Here is a 21,393-nt window from a genome sequence, read left to right as displayed (position 1 = left end):
TGTAAGGCTAATGAGCAATTGTTTATACAAAGCATTTCATCAAATCGCATTAGATGTTGGATTATCCCTGGTCCAATGGGCCCAGCGGCATTCGTGAATTTATCCATTCAGCCTGTAATCTTTACTAATATTCCAATTCTGATTTATTTTGAAACTTTTCACGTTAGATACTATGGACAAAGGAATATCCCTTACCATATAGTAATTTGAGTCAAACAACTTTGAGAACTGATGTCTGCTTTGCTCCTTGACCTTTTTATGTAATAGGCTATGTGATTAATAAGCTTTGCATTTTTACCAGGTCCCAAAATCTGGATCAATGAAAGAAGGAAACTGGACGTCAGTAAAAGAATTTATGCTACATGGTGACACTGATGCACCAGAACTGCAGATTCTACTCTTCATACTGTTCCTCCTATTTTATATCATCACCCTTCTGGGTAATATAAGAATAGTATAGTGCTCACATTATGTTCTCATCTTCACACCCCTAGGTATTTTCTACTGAGTAATGTAGCATTTTTAGATTTTTCCGATGCCTCAGTTATCACACCCAAGATGTTGGTCAATTTTCCCTCAGAAACTAATTTTATCTCTCTGCATGGTTGTATGACACAGCTGTTTTTGTTCTTTCTTATGGGAAGTACAGACGTCTTCCTCCTAGCGGCCATGGCCTATGACCGCTTTGTGGCAATTTGTAATCCTTTGCTTTATACTGCAACTATGACCAAACACACATGCCTTTGCCTTTCAGCTGGGGCATATTTAGTTGCTTTCATGAATGCTGTGCTTCACGCAAGCTGTATGTTCAGGTTGTCTTTCTGTGGACCAAACAGGATTGCCCATTTCTACTGTGAAGCCCCTCCTCAGCTTAAAATATCATGCTCTGACACATGACTCAAAGAGGCAGTACTTGTGTCTGTGGTTGGCTTTTTCTTAGTCACTTGCTTTATAATTATCTTAATTTCCTACATTTACACAGTTTCAGCAATCCTGAGAATTCGTACATCTAAAGATGAAGTAGAGCATTTTCCACATGCTCCTCTCACTTTTTCTCTGTTATCGTGTTCTATGGGACTGTCTTTGTCATGTATCTGAGACCGAGCTCTAGTTACTCCATGGACCATGTTATAGTGTGTTGGACTTGGCCATTTTCGCAGGGATATCCCTGAACTTTTTGCCTTCCTCCTGTATTTTCTCTGACCTGTTTTTGTAAGTTGATGTATGGGTTAGTGACGTTATGGTTTATTTGGTGTACTTGTCAGACCCTAGTACAGTGCACCGCGTGTGCCCAGGTCTTGTAAATCCAATGCTGCTGGTGGGCTTGCAGCACTGATTGTGCCACCCACCAGAGCAGCTTGTAAAGGGTTTCTCAGGCCTGCCGTTGCAGAGCCTGTGTGCATTCCAGTACTGCCATGTTGACTGGCCAAGTGCCCCGACTTGCCTGTCCCTAAACCTTCCCTTTTCTACATGTTAACCACCTCTAAGGTAGGCCCAAGGGCAGGGTGCATTGTATGTAGATGGTAGGACCTGCCCTGGTGTATGTGGCATGTCCTAATAGTGAATCACAGACATTTACATTTTTCACTATTCAAGGATACCTGTTCCCCATAGGCCTTAATAGGCAGTTTGATTATAACACCTTATAATACTAACTGACCCAGGGTACATGTTAGAAATTCGAGTTTAGTATACCTGAGCTCAGAATGATAAAACACATCTTTTAGTGAAGTTGGTTTTTACATTTTGTTTGAAAATACCCCTTTTAGAAAGTAGGTACTTTCTTGCCCAACTATCCAAGCCTGCCTCTGCTAGGTTGTGTCTGGAGTTTAAGTGACAGGGGCTGGGGAAATTCCAGGAGACAGGGTGAGCCAGCACAGGGCTGAATAGAGATATATGCATGTAGATGTGTGGGAGGAGTTGGACCTGGGTCTGAATAGGGCTGTGCCTGCCTTCCACAATGCTGGTTCCACCTCCTATGGTGCGTCTGATGTCCCTGGCCCACACTGTCAAAGGAAAGAAGGAGACTTGTCAACAAAGTGCTCCGAAACTGACCAGAACTGGTTTGGACTAGGCAAAGGCCTCTCTGCCTTCAGAGAACAAAGCGAATATGAGTATAAAATGTGGACCCAGACCCCAGAACTTTAGATCACTTTTGGCAAACAAGAAGAACCTTTGCTGAGGAGATGAACCAGAGAGAAACTGAAGGAGGCGACTGTCCCTAAGCTGAGTGCTGTTTGGGGGATTGGCCTGCAGTGGTTGCCTGATTTCCAAAGAAAGGAGACAGGAACTTTGTGCAACTTTCATCAACTTGTAAAGGATCTCCAAGGGCTTGAAGATTTACTGTGCCTCCTGCTGAAATCTCAGGAATAACAGGCTTCACCAACCAGCTCCCCTGAGTTCCCTTGCTGGGAATTTGAAGTGCCTTCAGTTGTGCTGGGCTTTCTGGGAGACTGCGTACCACAGGGAAGTGGAAGTACAACTCACAGAGAAGATGAACGTCACCGTCGCAGCCACTGTCGTAGCATCACTGAGTAAGGGTGCTGCCGCTGTCGCTGAAGCTGTCGCATCACCAGAGAAGCGTATCGTAGGGCCAGTCGTGGCTAAGAAGATTTGCAGAGTCTGCGCACAGCTTTGGGGCGTGCACACATCCCCCTTCCTTGTCGCATCAAGAGGAAGATGCCATTTTTGTTGCATTGCACCAGATCGTCATCGCATCATGGCGCTGCAAGTGGCATTGCCACAGAAGCACAGTAAGAAAACGATGCATCACCTCCCCATGCAGAAAAGAACCAACGCATCACCTCCCCACTGGTAAGAAACTGACGCATCACCTACCCCAGAGTAAGCAACAGATGCATCCCGTTCTTGCGTGTAAGGAACCAAAGCATCACCTTCCCTGCAACTCTTTTGTTTGTATAGCATTATGCATCCAAAGGTACATTGAACGTAAAGTGTTGCATTTACCATCCAAAGAGAACATAGGGACATATTAGCAACAGTCTTGTTAAAATTATCGCTGTTTTAGCGCCAGGGAACTAAAACAGCGATAATGGGCCTGCTAAAAAGCGTTAAAGAATTCCAATAGAAGCCCGGGTTAGATGTGCAGGACATCTAACCTGGGCATCTATTGAAATTCTATAACGCATATTAGCAAGCCCATTATGGCATTTTAGCAGTAGTTACCTGCTGCTTAAACAGTGATAATTTCAACGAGGTTCTTGCTAATATGTCCCTAAGTTATTTCTACCATTTTAAAGTACAGTATTGTGGATTTTTGGTGTTTGTGGTCTTGTGTTAAGTCTACATAAACATACTTATTTTTATAAATACAACCTGTGTGGTGTCCATCCGTAGTGTTGTCACTGGATTACTGTGTGTGTTCACAAATGCTTTACACACTGCCTCTGAGATGAGCCTGTTTGCTCGTACCAAGCTACCAAGGGGATGAACAGGGGTTATTTTAGGATTGAACCACCCGGCTTCAGTGTTATACACAGTGGTGATACCCATGCTAAATACCCTGATCTATACCCTTAGAAATCAGGAGGTTATAGGGTCACTAAGAAACATCATAATGAGAAAGTTCACATGAAATTAATTCCCATTGTTTGCCTTTATAATAAAGAAATGGCATTATGTAGCAATGGTCTGGATGGTGAACTTGAATTCACACATGCATCTATGTCTGTATGTGAGGGTAGGTATTTCTACATGCATAAATCATCAAGAATATACATGCGACTGTGAATGTTTCAATATCCAGAATGTTTTCAAAACTATTCTTATGTTGTACCTTAAAAGTACATTCCTACAGAATGATACAAAACATTTTGTGAGACATGAATGTGTCTTCCAAATGGACACTTAGATGATGGTGTTCTTATAGTAACCAACATTTTCAAGTGTTAAGTGCTGTTAAGAAAATTGTATTGATAGTTTCAGGCAGATACTTTTTGTGATGGCATAAATTGTGTGCTCACTATTCTATGCCAGAGTAAAGTGTTGTTTTTCACTTGTGCATAAAGAAATAGAGTTGATCTAACCTAGGAAAAGGGATACTGGCTAGACATATTTTCCAAAGCAGACCTAATTTAGGATGGCGGTGAATCCGCATCCTCTGGGCCGGCGGAAGCCACTGCCGGCCTGGAGGATGCGGATTCACCGCCGCAGCCACAGAAAACACCCACCGCCAGATTAGGATGGCGGTGAGATTGCGGTGGGACCAGCGGCAGATGGCAGGTCCGTCTGCCGCTGATCTGTGGGGTGTGGAGGGCTATTTGGTGGAGGTGTCTGCAAGACAACGTCAGCCAAATTACAATCTGCATTGCAACATGCTTTTCCACGGCGGCTTTTCTGCCGTGGAAAAGCATGTGGTCTTTGGTGTTTGGGGGGTATCTATGGTACTCCCCAGCATTTACATGCACAAAGCGGCAGGCACCACGCTGTGCCTGCCGCTTTGTGCATGTAAATGTAAAACATGCATTTTTAACCTTGCGGTGGGTGCTGCTTCAAGCAGCACCCGACGCAAGGTTAAAGATACAGGATGTGGCCTCCAGGGTGGCAGTCACAGCCTAATTGCACCGGAGGGACCGCCGCTGCCCCTGCGGATAGTCCCTCAACCTCGGGGTGGCGGACGGACGCAGGTCCGTCCGCCATCCTAATAGGCCTCTTATATTGGTATCTGACATAGATTGTATTTCAGTGAATAAGGGAATTTAATATTGACCTTCCTGAGTTATTCACAAAAATGCATATTTGTTAAATCTAATGGGGGAAGCACATTATAGGTACTAAAACTCACTGAAGGAAATGTTTTCTTCTACCGCTCACAATACTTAGGTCAATGAGGTTTAATTTTCACTGACAGAGTTTCTTGCAATGTGAAAATAATCGCATTGATGTAAAGGACAGTGCCGGTAAACATAATTTAACCCAATATCATTATACATATCTCCTTTTTGCTATTCTGCCAATTGCTTGCTCTGCTACCCGTGACAATAATGTCTTGGTTCCGAAGGGCAAGCTGTCAAACTAAAGGTCCTTAAATAGATATACCCCTGCTTACTATCAAACAGACTAATAGTTATAAGCACTACATGAGTTTGTACCACAGCCAGAAGAGCTAGGAATGTATTGGAGGGCGAACCTTTGGCAAAGATCAGGTCAGTCTTCACCCAGAAGAGGCTGGGCCCACCTCTTGCCCCTGTCATCAGATTAGGTCCTATGCTTGACTATTATTTGTTAAGGTAGTAGACTCCTTGCACTTCCTTTTTACTGCCATCTGAGTAGGATTTATGTGCTCCAATTTCCCCTGGCATTTGTCTACTCTTTATTACTGGCTAAAAGAGAGAAATGCAAATGAGGGGAAAACATGAAATAGACCTCAAAACTATAAATCAGTCTTATTGATGCATATCTAGAAAAGGTAGCTGGTGTGATCCCCATAGAAATCGGTTTGGTGAAAAGCCACCTATCACTGGAGATGGAGGACCATCATGCAGCCTGTCTCCCACAGTAAGCATGGGCGGAAAATCCGTTCCGCTCGCGGATTTTGCGGATTTTCGGGAAATCCGCAATCCGCGAGATTTGCGAATCTCCCGCAAAATCCGCAAATCCGCGAGCAGCGGATTTTGCTCGCACTGCTCGTACTGTTCGCGTGAGTTCGCGTGAGTTCGCAACCCGCGAATAAGTGCAAAATTGCAGAAATACGATCTTAGCAAAACTGAAAGTAACTACTTACCAGGTTCAAAAGTTCAGGCTCATCATTAGTAGCCATTTCCTGTAGTGCTTCCTGAGGGGCCCCTCCAGAGTTCAGTTGCCAGTTGAAACTATTATGTGACCCTGCTCTGAACCTCAGAATAGTTACACATATGCCACAAAGGTCCTGAATTACAGCTAAGGGAGACAAGCAGGAGCCAGGCTGGAAGTTAAAATCCATTATTCAGCCCCTAATTCATTATTGTCAGTTGGGGCAGGGCAGGTGTTGTAACTAATTTTGCAACAATGAAAGCACTTAGCAAGTGCAAAAGATCACTAATCAGGGCGCACTAAGGAAGCAGGTGCCAGCTAAAAAAATATTCTGTGACACATTAATCAGCCCCAAATTAATTCAGGTCACTTGAGGCAGGGAAGGTGTGCTTTGCTTTGCCGAAAATAATGTACACTGGACAACCAGAGGGTGTGGTGATGAAACAGAGGGTCGCATGGGTGGGCCAGAGGGTGGCATGAGTAGTCAGAGAGTGGCAGTGGTGACAGAGAGTGGCAGTGATGAAGAAGAGTGTCCCAAACAGGCTGGACACGTAGAAACAACAAGTTCGCGAAACTTGCGACCCGACAGGTAAGTTCGCAATTTGCGAAAGTGTACAAAACCCTCGCGAACTGGCAGAAACACGGGCGAACACAAAAAAAAAAATCTGCAAATTCGCGGGAATTCGCGGATTTTGCGGATTGCGAATCCGCAAATCCGCAAAATTCGCAAACGCGAGATCTGCAAAATTCGCTCATGCTTATCCCACAGGCAGCATTCTACAGCACCATTACAACAAACCCTATCATCCCGGTGGCCAAACGCTGCAAATTCAAACTAGGCTGTATCACCTTCAAAACACTGGCCGGCCTCGGTCCAGCCTTTACTTCCTCCTTGATCCACCGCTATCTTCCCTCTCGTAATCTTCGCTCCTCCCACCTGGCTCTACTCGCAACTCCCACTTTTATCTGCAGGAAACACGGAGGTCTCAGATTTTCTTTTCTTGCCTCCTCCTGTTGGAACTCACTCCCTCTGGAACTTAGATTAACTACATCCTATTCCCACATTTCAGATCCCGCCTGAAAACTCTGTTGTTCTGCCAGGCCTACGAGTAACGTATTGCTACTCCTCACTGCTGGTTCTGCTACCCCCCGTTCACAGTGCCATGAAACCGTGTGGTGTAAGTGCGCTTTAAAAATAACTTTAAGATAACACATAACATAACATCATTCACAGAATCACATCCAGTCCTGAAGCCTTTCACTATCATGGTAAACAATATCTTTGACAAAAATATGCTTTTATACTTATAATGTCAAGTAGAAGTATATCGGCAAAAATGTCATTTGCACTTATATTGTCTCAAAAAAATACAAAAATATTGATGTTTTAATATAGTTTTTAAAGTAGTAAATGTTAAATAGTTTAATATCCAAATGTGATATAATAAAAATTAAATACATTCCACAAATATTTCATAACTGTACATACATGTAAAAATAGATAAACATACAAACACATATCTATATACACTGGAAAAAAAAAAGATTACAGGGATGTTATAGTTAGAAAATTCAATTAAAAATGGCCAATGGCCCCGCGGCATTCCTGAATGTATCCATCTAGCCTGTATTGTTTACTAATTTTCCAATTCTGATTTATTTTGAAACTTTTCATGTTAGATACTCCGCACAAATGAATATACCTTACCATATAGTAAACAGAGTCAAACACATTTGAGAACTGTTGTCTTCTTTGCTCTTTGACCTTTTATGTGATAGGCTATGTGATTAATAAGCTTCACATTTTTAACAGGTCCCAGAATCTGGATCAATGAAAGAAGGAAACTGGACGTCAGTAAAAGTATTTGTACTACTTGGTCTCACTGATGCACCAGAGCTGCAGATTCCACTCTTCATACTGTTCCTCCTATTTTATATCATCACTTTTCTGGGTAATTTAAGCATTGTGGCATTGGTCACAATATGTTCTCAACTTCACACCCCTATGTATTTTCTACTGAGTAATTTAGCAATCGTAGATTTGTTTTATGCTTCAGTTATCACACCCAAGATGTTGGTCAATTTTCTCTCAGAAACTAATTATATCTCTCTGCATGGTTGTATGACACAATTATTTTGTTTCTTTTTTATGGGAAGTACAGACGTCTTCCTCCTAGCGGCCATGGCATATGACCGCTTTGTGGCAATTTGTAATCCTTTGCTTTATACTGCAATTATGACCAAACACACATGCCTGTGCCTTTCAGGTGGGGCATATTTAGTTGCTTTCATGAATGCTGTGCTTCACACAGGCTGCATGTTCAGGTTGTCTTTCTGTGGACCAAACAGGATCACCCATTTCTACTGTGATGTCCCTCCCCTGCTTAAACTCTCCTGCTCTGACACGTCACTCAATGAGGCAGTACTGGTTTCTGTGGTTGGCATCTTCTTAGTTACTTGCTTTATAATTATCTTCATTTCCTACATTTACATAGTTTCGGCAATCCTGAACATTCGTACATCTAAAGGGAGAAGTAGAGCATTTTCCACATGCTCCTCTCACTTTTTCTCTGTTATCTTGTTCTATGGGACTGTCTTCTTCATGTATCTGAGACCGAGCTCTAGTTACTCTATGGACCATGATAGAGTGGCTTCAGTGTTCTACACAGTGGTGATACCCATGCTAAATCCCCTGATCTATACCCTTAGAAATCAGGAGGTTATAGGGGCACTAAGAATCACCATAATGAGAAAGCTCACCTGAAATGAATGCCCCATTGTTTTCCTTTATAATATTGAAATGGCATTATGTAGCAATGATTTTGATGGTGAACTTGAATTCACACATATATGTATGTCTGTAAATGAGGGTAGATCTTTTTACATGTATAAACCAAGAATATGCATGCAACTGTGAATGTTTCATTTATCCAGAATGTTTTCCAAACTATTTTTATACTGTAACTTAAAAGTACATTCCTACAGAATTATACCAAACATTGTGTGAGACACAAATTTGTCTTCCGAATGGGCACATAGGTGTTGGTGTGCTTAAAGTAACTAACATTTTCAAGTGTTAAGTGCTGTTAAGAAAATGTTATTGTTATTTTCAGGCAGATACTTTTTGTGATGACATAAATGGCATGCTCACTATTCTATGCCTGGGTAAAATGTTTTTTTTTTGCACTTGTGCATATAGAAATAGAGTTGATCTAACCTAGAAAATGCGATACTGGCTAGACATATATTCCAAAGCAGACCTAACTTATATTGGTATCTGACATAGATTGTATTTCAGTAAATAATGGAATTTAATATGGACCTTCCTGAGTTATTCCCAAAAATGCATATTTGTTAAATCTAACAGGGAAAGCACATTATTGGTACTAAAATTCACTGAAGGAAATGTTTTCTTCTAGCGCTCACAATACATAGGTCAATGAGGTTTAGTTTTCACTGACAAAGTTTCTTGCAATGTGAAAATATTCACCTTTATGTAAAGGAGAGTGCTGGTAATCATAATTTGGGTATTTAACCCAATATCATTTACACATATCTCCACTTTGCTATTCTCCCAATTGCTTGCTCTGCTACCTGTGACAGTAATGTCTTGGTTCCCAAGGGCAAGCTGTCAAACTAAAGGTCCTCAAATAGATATACCCCTGCTTATTATCAAACAGACTAATAGTTATAAGCACTACATGGGTTTGTACCACAGCCAGAAGAGCTAGGAATGTATTGGAGGGTGAACCCTTGACAAAGATCAGGTCAGTCTTCACCCAGAAGAGGCTGGGCCCACCTCTTGCCCCTGTCATTGGATAAGGTCCTTTGCTTGACTCGTATTTGTTAAAGTAGTAGACTCCTTGCACTTTCTTTTTACTGCCATCTGAGTAGGATTCATGTGCTCCAATTCCCCCTGGCATTTCTCTACTCTTTATTACTTGCTAAAAGAGAGAAATGCAAATTAGGGAAAAATATGAACCTGACCTCAGAACCATAAATCAGTCTTACTGATGCATATCTAGAAAAGTTGGCTGGTGTGATCCCCAAAGAAATTGGTTTGGTGAAAAGCCACCTATCACTGGAGATGCATGCCCATTTTGCAGCCTGTCTCCCACAGACAGCATTCTACGGCACCATTACAGCATACCCTATCATTCCCAGAATCATTTCCAGTGCTGAAGCTTGTCACTATCATTGTAAACAATATCTTTGACGAAAATATGCGTGTATACTTATAATGGTAAGTAGAACTATATCGGAAAAAAATGTCATTGGCACTTCTATTGTCTCAAAAAACACAAAAATATTGATGTTTTAATGTTATTTTTAAAGTAGTAAATGTTAAATAGTTTGATATCCAAATGTTATATAATGAAAATTAAATAAAATCCACAAATATTTGATAATTGTACATACATGTTGAGGAAATAGAAATTTTACATGGCCAATATGTCCCCCGCGTGTGCCCACGTTTAGTGTATGTGCATGTCACCCATGCATTTTCCCTCTCATGCCTGTAATAATGATGCCTCTGCATTTCCGTCCCACATTAGAATGTCAGTTACCAAGCCTTCCATGAAAGAAACGTTAATTCTGCACTGAGGCTCATGTTGCCAATGTATTTGCATTGTGCAAGTTTAACATCATGATGAACCTGTTTTGTGGCTCAGCCTGAGCCAGGACCCGAATTCCTTTCCTCCAGACACTCTGAAAGCTGCAGCTCAGCTACGTATCCCTGACCCCTCGCATACTTCTGGCTCAGCTGAGAGGGGCCCAGCCCGGGGTGCCAAGACAGTATTTTGCACACAGTTATCTGCTTGCTCCACAGAAACACATTCCTGCCTAGTGAAGAAGGTAAACAGAACCCGTCTGCAGAGATAGGGCCTAGCTTTTCTGTCTCCGTCCAAGTGACTTGTAGAGCTCGCATCCACAGAAAGCTCAAAGCCTCCACGCAATGCAAGAAGAAATATATGCCTACACTGGCTCTTGGTGATGAGCAACCTTTGCTTGAGCGGCCTTTGCTTCAGATAATACATCCTCCTAACTTAAGATATCAGATAATACCAGACGTGCAGGTCGCCCTGACACTGAAGGCTTCTCTACTAGACCGAAAGTCAGCTCCCCCCAGCTTCCCCCAGTTACACGTCAATTGCACGTCATGACCAAGTGGCGCACACAAGTAGGGTAAAGGTTCCAGCTTGCCATGCAGACCCCCTCCATGTATCCACCCACCTATGACTCCTCAAGTGAACACCCTCATGCACGCCCACATGCTCTTATCTCTCTCCTTCTCTTGCTCTGCCTGGAGCGCTCCTCCTTCTCTATGCAATTCAATGTAATTTCAATGTATAAATATTGTACTCTGTGAATAAAGTTCAGATGAAGACCCTTCCTGAACCTTAGTGGTGATGGAACCCGATTCTCCCTTAACTCGAGTTACTGAAATAAAGCCCTTTTGAATCGGACACCACGGACTCTGCCTCTCATTATATGCATGACCCTTTGTTTAAGTATAGAAATTCTGACAGGCTAATATTTAATTTACCACATAATTCTGGCGCCCGAATAGGGACAAGTCCCCATCCCCACGCGCCGGCGATGTAGGTCCAGCCCATGCCCCCTTCTACAGCCGTGACGGACTTCAAAGTGTACACACCAGCGGGACTTCCTGCTTACTCCCTCAGGCCCACGGAGGAGACGGACTGTGACCAGGCATCCACACGAGGCGGTGAGGATCGCGGATTATCCCAACCAGAGCTCAAGCCGTGAGAGAGCAAGGTCCGAGGTTTCCAGAGGCCCACCTGTTCCGAGGCGCATGCGCAGTACCAAGTTCACGCAGTATTAAGTTTCCGAGGCCTTCAAGTTCTGCTTCCCGGTGAGTACCGTTATTGGGAATGCATAAAGTTCAAGACGGGTTCATTTATTTGAGCACGGTAAAGACGGGTCCATTTCGGTGGGCACGGTAAAGACGTGTCTCTTTATGAGACCGGTATGGTTGTACTGTATTCCAGTGCATAAAGTTAACTGTTTTCAAGTTCATGTTTTTCCCCATGTATCAGTTAGAATGTATCTGTTTTAGTGTTTTAGTGTTGTAGTGTGAATGGTTGTTTCAGTCAGTCTATTTTTGTGTATATTGTGTTTTCAATAAGTCGGTTACAACATGCCACTGTTTTCGAAATTACGTTAGATAGGGACCAGGAAAGGAATACTCGAAAAGTCAGTTCCCGTCCCACCTAGAGACACACCTGGTCATTACATGTATAACAAACACGGGCTAGATGCCATATTGTTTTTAGACTTATGGGTTGATTACACGAAGGATTTAGAGGAAAAGTACAGATGGCCTGCCTCAGGAACATGGGATTCTGAATGCATTATGAAAGTAGAGGAAGCGCTGTGGAAAAGGAAAGTAAGACCCTCTCAGAAAGATGCCATTGAGTTATGGCGTAAAGAAGCACATAGGAGAGCAGAGAAAGAATTCCACCAAGCAGAGAGAAGTAAACAAGCAGCGGAAAAAGCCAAAGAAAAAGAACTGCGGGAGGAGGGGGAACGGGTCAAGGCAGAATAGGCTGACAGAGAAAGGAATGCCCTTGTTGCTGGTATTTATCCCGTCCTTTCAGAGGAACTAGCTAAAGCGACCCCCTCAGAAATACCCCGTAGGTCGCGTACGCCACCACCTGTACCTTTTAGAATACGTAGAACAAAGCTGACAGCCTCTGAAGCTTTTATTTCCTCCTATCTAGAAGAGCCCGCACCGGACTATGTAAACGCAGATTTCCCTCCGCCCCCATCAGCAGCTCAGCTCCTACAGCTCCAGCATATCGTGAAAGACGACGTAGGGCCCGGGGCAGTGGGAGGGGGGCCACCGCCAACGCCACGAACACCGCTAGGGCCACCACGAAAGCCACAAACGTCATCAACACCATTTAAGTATACTGTAGGTGTAACAATTCCACGTTGTATATACGATCCAGCACCGGGAGAGGGTTCAATGCTCGTGTTTTCACTAAGATTAAGACAAGCTGTCGACTATTTGGTCACATTACCAGACATGAAGGAACACCTAGATAAAATATACCATTTCATTAGAACGGTGGAGGGACCCGAGTGTATAGAACAGGCCATGGAACACAGAAAGGTGGGGGTTAAGAACTACATTCTACGTTTTATGATTAACTGCCTGATCAGGGAACAAGACAAATGAGACGGAAATGTAAAGCCAGGTCTGATAGAATGGAGTGATAACATAGATGCCGGTCGGCATGATAAACAGGGACAGACAGATAGCATGTACAAGAAAATACGAAAGGAAATATTAGCAATACACAGAATGTGGTCTGACGAGAAGGGTAAATCATCATCGGAAGAGTCAGGAAACAAGGCGAAGGACAAAATGAACTACGTAGGCAAAGCACAACAGTTTGACAGGACTAAGTGCCTCGACTACCGCAAACAGGGACAGGCTATAAAAGAAAGATATTCCCTTGAGAATCTATTCCAAGCTACTGAAAAAGCACTGACACGACGGATAGAGAGCGAGCGATCCCACACCCCACACGAAAAGGAATTGGTCCGGTCAGCCGTCCAGTGGGTGTCCAATTCTAATATATATAGCAATGATATAGTGGCCCAGACCTTCTTGAGCCTTCCGCCGAACGAACAGCGTTTGGCTGGTATTTACATGGTTCAACATTTAATAACGTTGTATAAGAGTCAATATTCTGATCCTGGTCACTTGTATAAATTACTGGACGATATACTTCTAGAGAGATGGACAGGCCTGGGTACTGATTTAATTAATGTCATTCTGGACCAACGACATAAGTACTTAAATTCTCTGACCACATGCATGCTTCCCACCCCACACCACGACAGAAAGAACTTATATATAGACAGACAGAACCCCCTACGAGAGGTGCATCCTGTCAAAAATGCAGCGGGTGAGCTTCAGCGAGTGTATGTTTACACGCCCTTGACGAAATTAGAAATACTGGAAATGAAAAAGATGCTGCCCTGTCATGATAAAGACCCGGGGGGGTTTCACCGAGAATTAAAAGACATTCTCCGCATCGGAGATTACACGTACGCTGACATTCTGAAACTATTGAAAGTACTGTTACCTGCTGGTATTTATGAAAAGCTTAAGGAAAAAGACTGGGAGGTGGGAGAGAAAAAGTTAAGTTGGGCAGAATGGGAAACAGAGGATAAAGGCAGGCACCCGGGTGTTGGTCTTGGGGACAAAGCTAAAGAACTACCTGAACTCCTAATACAGGTTTTGCCGAGACTATTGATTACTAAAAAGGAAGATTGGGATGCTATTTCAGCCTGTAAACAGAAACAAGACGAAGACACAAGTGATTTCTATTCTAGATTCGAAAAATGTTTTTCTATTAATAGTGGTCTTAAGCCCAGTAGCGAGTCATATCCTCATCTTTTCGTGAGCAAATTGGTAGAGACTTCCTTACCCCAGATCAAGAATAGAGTACTGAAGGTTGAGAGTACTTGGCAAGCAAATAGCCCTTCACAAATGTTGCAAATGCTACAATATCACCAGAACAGAATTAGAGAGGAGCAGGATCATGAAAAGAGACGCATGAAAGAGACAAAAATGAAAGTGCTGGTTGCCCAATCGGTACCAGCTAATGCGAACAAAAATGGCACGACACTTGTTAAAGGGAACTGTAATTATTGCAAACAGCCAGGTCACTTTGTAAAAGATTGTGCTGTCCTGAAACACAATATAGCTACAGGCAAGACCAAAGAATGACCACATCCTCCTAGGCAAAATAGCACCCCACAGAACGCACAACAGACAGTAGCGAATTTTCCACCCCCACCACCACCTGTTAATGCCACACAACAAATGTATCAGTACACGCAGTCAGACTATCCCGAATACCAACAGTTTTCATGAAACAGCCTAGAGATGGAAGTTGGCTTGCCCCTTATTGAGGTTCCTGTAGATCAAGAGGGTCCCTATGTACATAGTCGTGTATTGGGAAAAGACAGAAAATTTCTGATTGACACAGGGGCGAGCAGAACTACCATCAGCCATGACGAGGTTCCAGGGGCACCCCTCTCAGGCTCACATAATGTTTCCCTGGGATTTTCAGGAAAGCCTATTGTTAATGAAGTATCGAAACCAGTTTCCCTAGGAGTAGGTCCATTGTCACGTACCACAGACTTGTTACTTACTAAATCATGTCCAGAAAACTTGCTTGGTATAAAGACATTAAAAGAACTAGGAGCAGTTATATGTTGTTCTCCGGAAGTAGTACGACTGTTCTTACGTGATTTTAAGGGACATTATGTGTTGAAGGATTTTGACCACAGACTCCAGAATGGGCACAAGGTCCGACTGACGTAGGTTACATGCACATTACACCACACCGTGTCACTCTCAAAGCAGGAGTAGTACTACCACGTATCCGACAATACATGTTACCACCTGATGCCGTAGTAGCCTTACTGAAAATTGTTGGTGAACTCATTGCACAAGGGGTGGTAGTGGAGACTGACTCGAATGTATGTAATTCACCTGTCATCCCTATTCTTAAACGAACAGATCCTAATGCACCACCAGTTTACAGACTAGTGGTTGACCTTCGGGAATTGAACAAATGTGTAGTCCCTCAATACCCAGTGGTCCCAGACATTTCCTCATTACTGACTGCTATTGATTCTGAGGCAACGTTCTTTACAGTCATTGACTTGAAGAATGCATTTTTCAGTGTTCCAATTCATCCAGATAGCCAGTATCTTTTTGGATTCAGTTTAAATGGACGCAGCTTTAAATTTACGAGAGCTCCCCAAGGTTTTACAGAGAGTCCTAGCATTTACAGTCAAGCATTAAAAAGACAGCTAGACAGAATTACTATGCCTACCAACACTGCACTGCTCCAGTACGTAGACGACATCCTAATTACTGCACGATCAGAACCAGACTGCGAAAATGCATTACTGACAGTTCTGCACTTTCTGGCAGACAAGGGGCACAAAGTGTCCCCTTCAAAGTTGCAAATCTGTGCACAGCAAGTGGTGTACCTTGGACACTTGCTGTCCAAGAGGGGTAGACAGCTGACACAAGAACGTATTCAGTTAATTGCTAATCTTTCACAACCCAAAACACAAAAGGAAGTACGGGCCTTCATTGGCCTCCCTTCATACTGTAGGCAGTGGATTCCCCAGTATGCCTATCTAGCCAAACCACTCATACAGTTGACAACACAGGAGGCAGCGTCTTTGACTGTCCTCCCTTGGACACAAGAACATACCTTGGCATTTTAAGAATTAAAAGGAACCTTATGTCAAGCGCCAGTTTTAGCGACTCCTTGTTACAGCAAACCCTTAATGCTTTTCGTAACTGAACGAGATGGAACAGCATTATCTGTCCTTACACAAGACCAAGCAGGAAAACACAAGCCTTGCGCTTATTTTTCTAGTACACTGGATCCAGTGGCCCAGGCCCTGCCTGCGTGCCTGAAATCAGTTGCAGCAACAGCCCTAGCCATAAGACAAAGTGACTCCATAGTGCTGGGACACCCCCTGACAGTCCAGGTACCACATGCAGTGGAAGTTCTCTTGAACAGGACACAGACACAGCACTTGACTGTAGCGAGACTGACAGGATATGAACTGACGTTATTTCAGCCACACATAGAGATCAGACGATGCAACATTCTTAACCCTGCTACACTCTTGCCCTCAAGTACAGTAGACACTGCAACTCATGACTGTGTGGAAGTAATGAATACAGTGACGAAACCCAGACAAGACCTGACAGATATTGCACTGCCAGACCCTGACTTGACACTTTATGGAGATGGTTCATGCATGAGAACAAGCACAGGAGAGTTAGTGGCCGCATATGCCGTGACCACTGATACTGAAGTCATAGAGACACAAAGAATAGACACACTGTCAGCACAAGCAGCAGAGCTCATCACTCTGACACAAGCCTGCATAAGAGCCAAGAACATGAAAGTGAACATATATACAGATTCACAGTATGCATTCGGCGTTGTTCATGACTTCGGAGTGTTATGGAGGGAGAGAGGTTTCTTGACCTCTCATGGGGCTAAAATTCAGCACAGTCCGCTTATTCAGGCTTTGTTAGAAGCAATACATTTACCTGCAGCCATAGCTATCCTGAAATGCAAAGCACACACCAAAGTTACAGACACCATTTCCCAGGGTAATGACCTGGCAGATCGAACTGCTAAACTTACAGCCCAGACACCAGCAGACACGACAAAGACAGAGGTACCATTACTGACAAAAAGCATGACAGTCAGGGATCCTTCACAAATGTACTCGACATACAGACACATGCCACTCCAGATGAAATAAAGAAATGGACTGAACAAGGAGGGGTCCAGACTGACCAAGGTTGGATGACTAAAGGCAAAGCTACATGGTTCCTCCCAGACTCCATGGTACAAGTGATCATAAACACAGCACATAGTCCAGCACACTTAGGAGAAAAGGCAATGCTAGACAGCTTACGGAATAACTGGTTTAACAAGCACCTGCGTGCAGCAGCGAAACAGAAAGTACGTACGTGTATGATCTGTTGCCAGTTCAATCCAGGCAAAGGCATTCCGGTGGAACAAGGCGGATTTCATCCTCCTGACCATCCTTTTGAAGTCCTCGAGATTGATTATATCCAAATGGACAGATGTAGAGGTTACAAGTATGTCTTGGTAGTTGTGTGTGCACTATCTAGATGGACAGAAGCGTACCCAGTCCCAGATTATACTGCTGTGACCACCGCCAGGCAATTGGTGCGTGAGTTTTTCCCACGATATGGATTGCCCCGTGTCGTGTACTCAGATAATGGTCAGCCATTTTCCTCTGAATTAATGAAACAAGTGTCCCTTCTGTTAGGATACCAGTGGAAGTTTCATTGTGTACGACACCCTGAAGCAGCCGGACTTGTCGAGCGCCATAATCAGACACTTAAGATGAAATTAGCAAAAGTCTGTGCAGAAAAAGGCGTGGATTGGATGGTAGCCTTGCCGGTTGCCCTCTTTTACATGCGTATGGTAGCTCATTCCAGAACAGGCCTATCTCCTTATGAAGTGGTTTTCGGTAGACCACCGAATATGTGGGGTACGCCTATGCCTAAGAAAATAACTGATGTTGACAGTAACATGCTGACAGATTACCTGGCTTCCTTGATGTCTGCCCTACTCTCTTGTCGTTCACAGGTTGCCGCCGCCTTCCCTGACAACACCCAAGTCAAGGAACATGCCATCGTCCCTGGTGATTACGTATATGTGCGTAATTTTGATCGATCAAGCCCCCTCGAGCCGCGCTGGAAGACACCGAAACTAGTATTGCTCACCACGAGGACTGCCGTCAAGGTCGAAGGACGTAAAGGATGGCTTCACGCCCAACACTGTAAGAAATTCTTTGGAGATTCTGGGACTTTGATCAAGACTAAAGACAGTGCCAATAGTACTGACTTTAAGCCCCCTTTGCTAGAAAAGACTCAGCAACAAGAATACAGGTCCAAGTTACGATCTAGTAAGTCAGACAGCGTTTAATTGTTTAAGTCCACTAGGTGGTGAATCGGTTAGACAGGTTCCTGACATGAATAAGATCGTAGACCAGAATAGTAAAAAGAGCAAGATGAGAGAGAAATACTGCAAGATATTACGCAGTAGATGTATAGTAACTCTGATTTTTATGTCTCTTCTGAGTATAACAATAATATGTATCAGCTTGACACTACATGCTTTCTTTCCTCCTATTTCTTCACGTATACACTCTTCCTTCAATGACACTGTAGAGCATACATTCAGTGATCTGCCACCCCATGAACTGTCATATCGACTAGCCCTGCGCAACAATACTTTTATTCGGATGTTGCACCGTTCTCATCAGACCAGCAATGCAACAAATTGCTGGGTATGTGGTCAGCTCCCACCTTATCAAAAGCTGAAGGGAATCCTGCCCTTCTTCCCTTTTCCGTTCTCGCACAATGGTTCGTGCGGAGCATGGTTGCCTTAATGACATCATTAGACAGAAAGTCCACAGTTTACCAGGGTGACTGGATATGGGGAAATTTGAATAAAGTAATGAATGAGGCATGTTTTCCAGACGAAGACGGCCTTCCCCAAAGGAAGGGGACCGACCTAGAAAATGAAGAGTACGAGCAAGAAAATGCTTCCCTTAGCTTTATGATACTGAATGTTCAGCCCAAGCAAAATGCAGGTCCACCGACTATTTCAGTCTTACCAGTAAAAGGTGATTTGTGCGTTAGAAAGAAAGGATCAGTACATATGGGACACAGTGAATGTAATGCTATAGTTGAGTTTAATGATAAAGGAAAGTCTTCTTTCAAAGCATCTCGCCATACCTATTTCATTTGCGGTCAGACAGCTTATGTACATCTGCCCTTAGACTGGGGTGGAACATGTTATATAGCGTTCCTGCTGCCACCTGTCTTTCTGGCCCCATCCCATTATCATCGAGATTCACGACTAGAGCATGTTAGACACAGGAGGGAGACCGATTCCCCAGTGATTGATCAGACTGAGACAGCCTGGGAGCAATACACAGATTTCAATAGAGGATTCTTTTTCTTCATAGGTCCCATCCAAAACAGTAAACTCATACGCAGGTTAACAAGAACTCTGGAAGCAGTTGTGAATGAGACTGCATCTGCCCTGGCTAACTTGACCCAGGAGCAGTCTGCCATGAGACTTGTTGTTCTTCATAACCGCCTTGTTCTTGACGTCATCCTGGCAGATAGGGGCGGGGCTTGTAGAGTGATTGGCTCCAGTTGCTGCGTTTTCATTCCAAATAATGCGCCATCTATGTACGCAGCAATAACAAGGCTCCACAAAATTGCTCATGATATACATCAAGACCCAGGCACATGGACTTGGTCCAGTTGGCTCTGGGGTGTAATATCAGCATGGGGATGGAAAGTGTTGTCATTCCTAGAAATGATACTGCTTATGATATTCGGCTGCTGTCTCTGTCTGCAGTGTGGCCCGGCGATTTGCGGCCTGTGTGCCACTGCCTGTGTTCCCCATCCACGTATACAAAAGATTAAAGATGAACAAATGATGCTGTATGATCAAATATACGGTCTCATGAATATAGATGTGTCCTGAAGGGCACAGTAGGGGACAAGGAGGGAATGAGGAAATAGAAATTTTACATGGCCAATGTGTCCCCCGCGTGTGCCCCACGTTTAGTGTATGTGCATGTCACCCATGCATTTTCCCTCTCATGCCTGTAATAATGATGCCTCTGCATTTCCGTCCCACATTAGAATGTCAGTTACCAAGCCTTCCATGAAAGAAACGTTAATTCTGCACTGAGGCCCATGTTGCCAATGTATTTGCATTGTGCACGTTTAACATCATGATGAACCCGTTTTGTGGCTCAGCCTGAGCCAGGACCCGAATTCCTTTCCTCCAGACACTCTGAAAGCTGCAGCTCAGCTACGTATCCCTGACCTCTCGCATACTTCTGGCTCAGCTGAGAGGGGCCCAGCCCGGGGTGCCAAGACAGTATTTTGCACACAGTTATCTGCTTGCTCCACAGAAACACATTCCTGCCTAGTGAAGAAGGTAAACAGAACCCGTCTGCAGAGATAGGGCCTAGCTTTTCTGTCTCCGTCCAAGTGACTTGCAGAGCTCGCATCCACAGAAAGCTCAAAGCCTCCACGCAATGCAAGAAGAAATATATGCCTACTCTGGCTCTTGGTGATGAGCAACCTTTGCTTGAGCGACCTTTGCTTCAGATAATACATCATCCTAACTTAAGATATCAGATAATACCAGACGTGCAGGTCGCCCTGACACTGAAGGCTTCTCTACTAGACCGAAAGTCAGCTCCCCCAGCTTCCCCCAGTTACACGTCAATTGCACATCATGACCAAGTGGCGCACACAAGTAGGGTAAAGGTTCCAGCTTGCCATGCAGACCCCCTCCATGTATCCACCCACCTATGACTCCTCAAGTGAACGCCCTCATGCACGCCCACATGCTCTTATCTCTCTCCTTCTCTTGCTCTGCCTGGAGCGCTCCTCCTTCTCTATGCAATTCAATGTAATTTCAATGTATAAATATTGTACTCTGTGAATAAAGTTCAGATGAAGACCCTTCCTGAACCTTAGTGGTGATGGAACCCGATTCTCCCTTAACTCGAGTTACTGAAATAAAGCCCTTTTGAATCGGACACCACGGACTCTGCCTTTCATTATATGCATGACCCTTTGTTTAAGTATAGAAATTCTGACAGGGTAATATTTAATTTACCACAATGTAAAAGTACAAAAACAAAAACACATATATGTATTTACACTGGAAAAAAACTAAGATTACAGGGATTCACAACAAGCCCGAGCACACATACAATATCATTTGCATTAATGCAGAGTAATATAGATCACAACAACAGTATATGACAGTTTGTCTTTAATTTTCTTTTTTCTTCTGTTGGTCCAGCCTGGACCAACAGAGGAAAGAACTTGTTGTTTTGATCTATATTACTCTGCATTAATGCAAATGATATTGTATGTGCACTCAATTCAATTCAAAACAACTTTATTCGGTTTTCGTTATGAAAGCCATAAAAGTACAGGTATACACAATAAAATCTTTTAGAAAGCATTAAGTT

The 21,393-nt window shown here is 43.6% G+C and overlaps 1 protein-coding gene and 1 pseudogene across 2 annotated transcripts; both read left to right on the top strand.

Moving 5' to 3' along the window:
- The first annotated feature begins 319 nt into the window (after window positions 1-319).
- LOC147734850 (olfactory receptor 8U3-like) lies at window positions 320-1,172 on the top strand (annotated as a pseudogene).
- Window positions 1,173-7,582: 6,410 nt separating this feature from the next.
- LOC147734849 (olfactory receptor 8U3-like) lies at window positions 7,583-17,322 on the top strand. 2 transcript variants are annotated; one of them, XM_086953647.1, is made up of 2 exons: window positions 7,583-8,505; window positions 17,304-17,322. In XM_086953647.1, the coding sequence occupies exons 1-2, from the start codon at window positions 7,583-7,585 to the stop codon at window positions 17,320-17,322; spliced, it is 942 nt and encodes a 313-aa protein (XP_086809773.1). The 2 variants fall into 2 exon arrangements, with proteins under 2 accessions (XP_086809773.1, XP_086809774.1); XM_086953648.1 differs by lacking the exon at window positions 17,304-17,322 and having other exon boundaries at window positions 7,583-8,515.
- Window positions 17,323-21,393: the final 4,071 nt, after the last annotated feature.

Source organism: Lissotriton vulgaris, chromosome 1_2, assembly GCF_964263255.1.
Source record: "Lissotriton vulgaris chromosome 1_2, aLisVul1.2, whole genome shotgun sequence".
Taxonomy (NCBI): Eukaryota; Metazoa; Chordata; class Amphibia; order Caudata; family Salamandridae; genus Lissotriton; species Lissotriton vulgaris.
This window is presented reverse-complemented; position numbering and strand designations above follow the sequence as displayed.

Coding starts and splice junctions, on each gene's coding strand:
- LOC147734849 (XM_086953647.1), top strand. CDS start 7,583: ATGAAAGAAGGAAACTGGACGTCAGTAAAAGTATTTGTACTACTTGGT.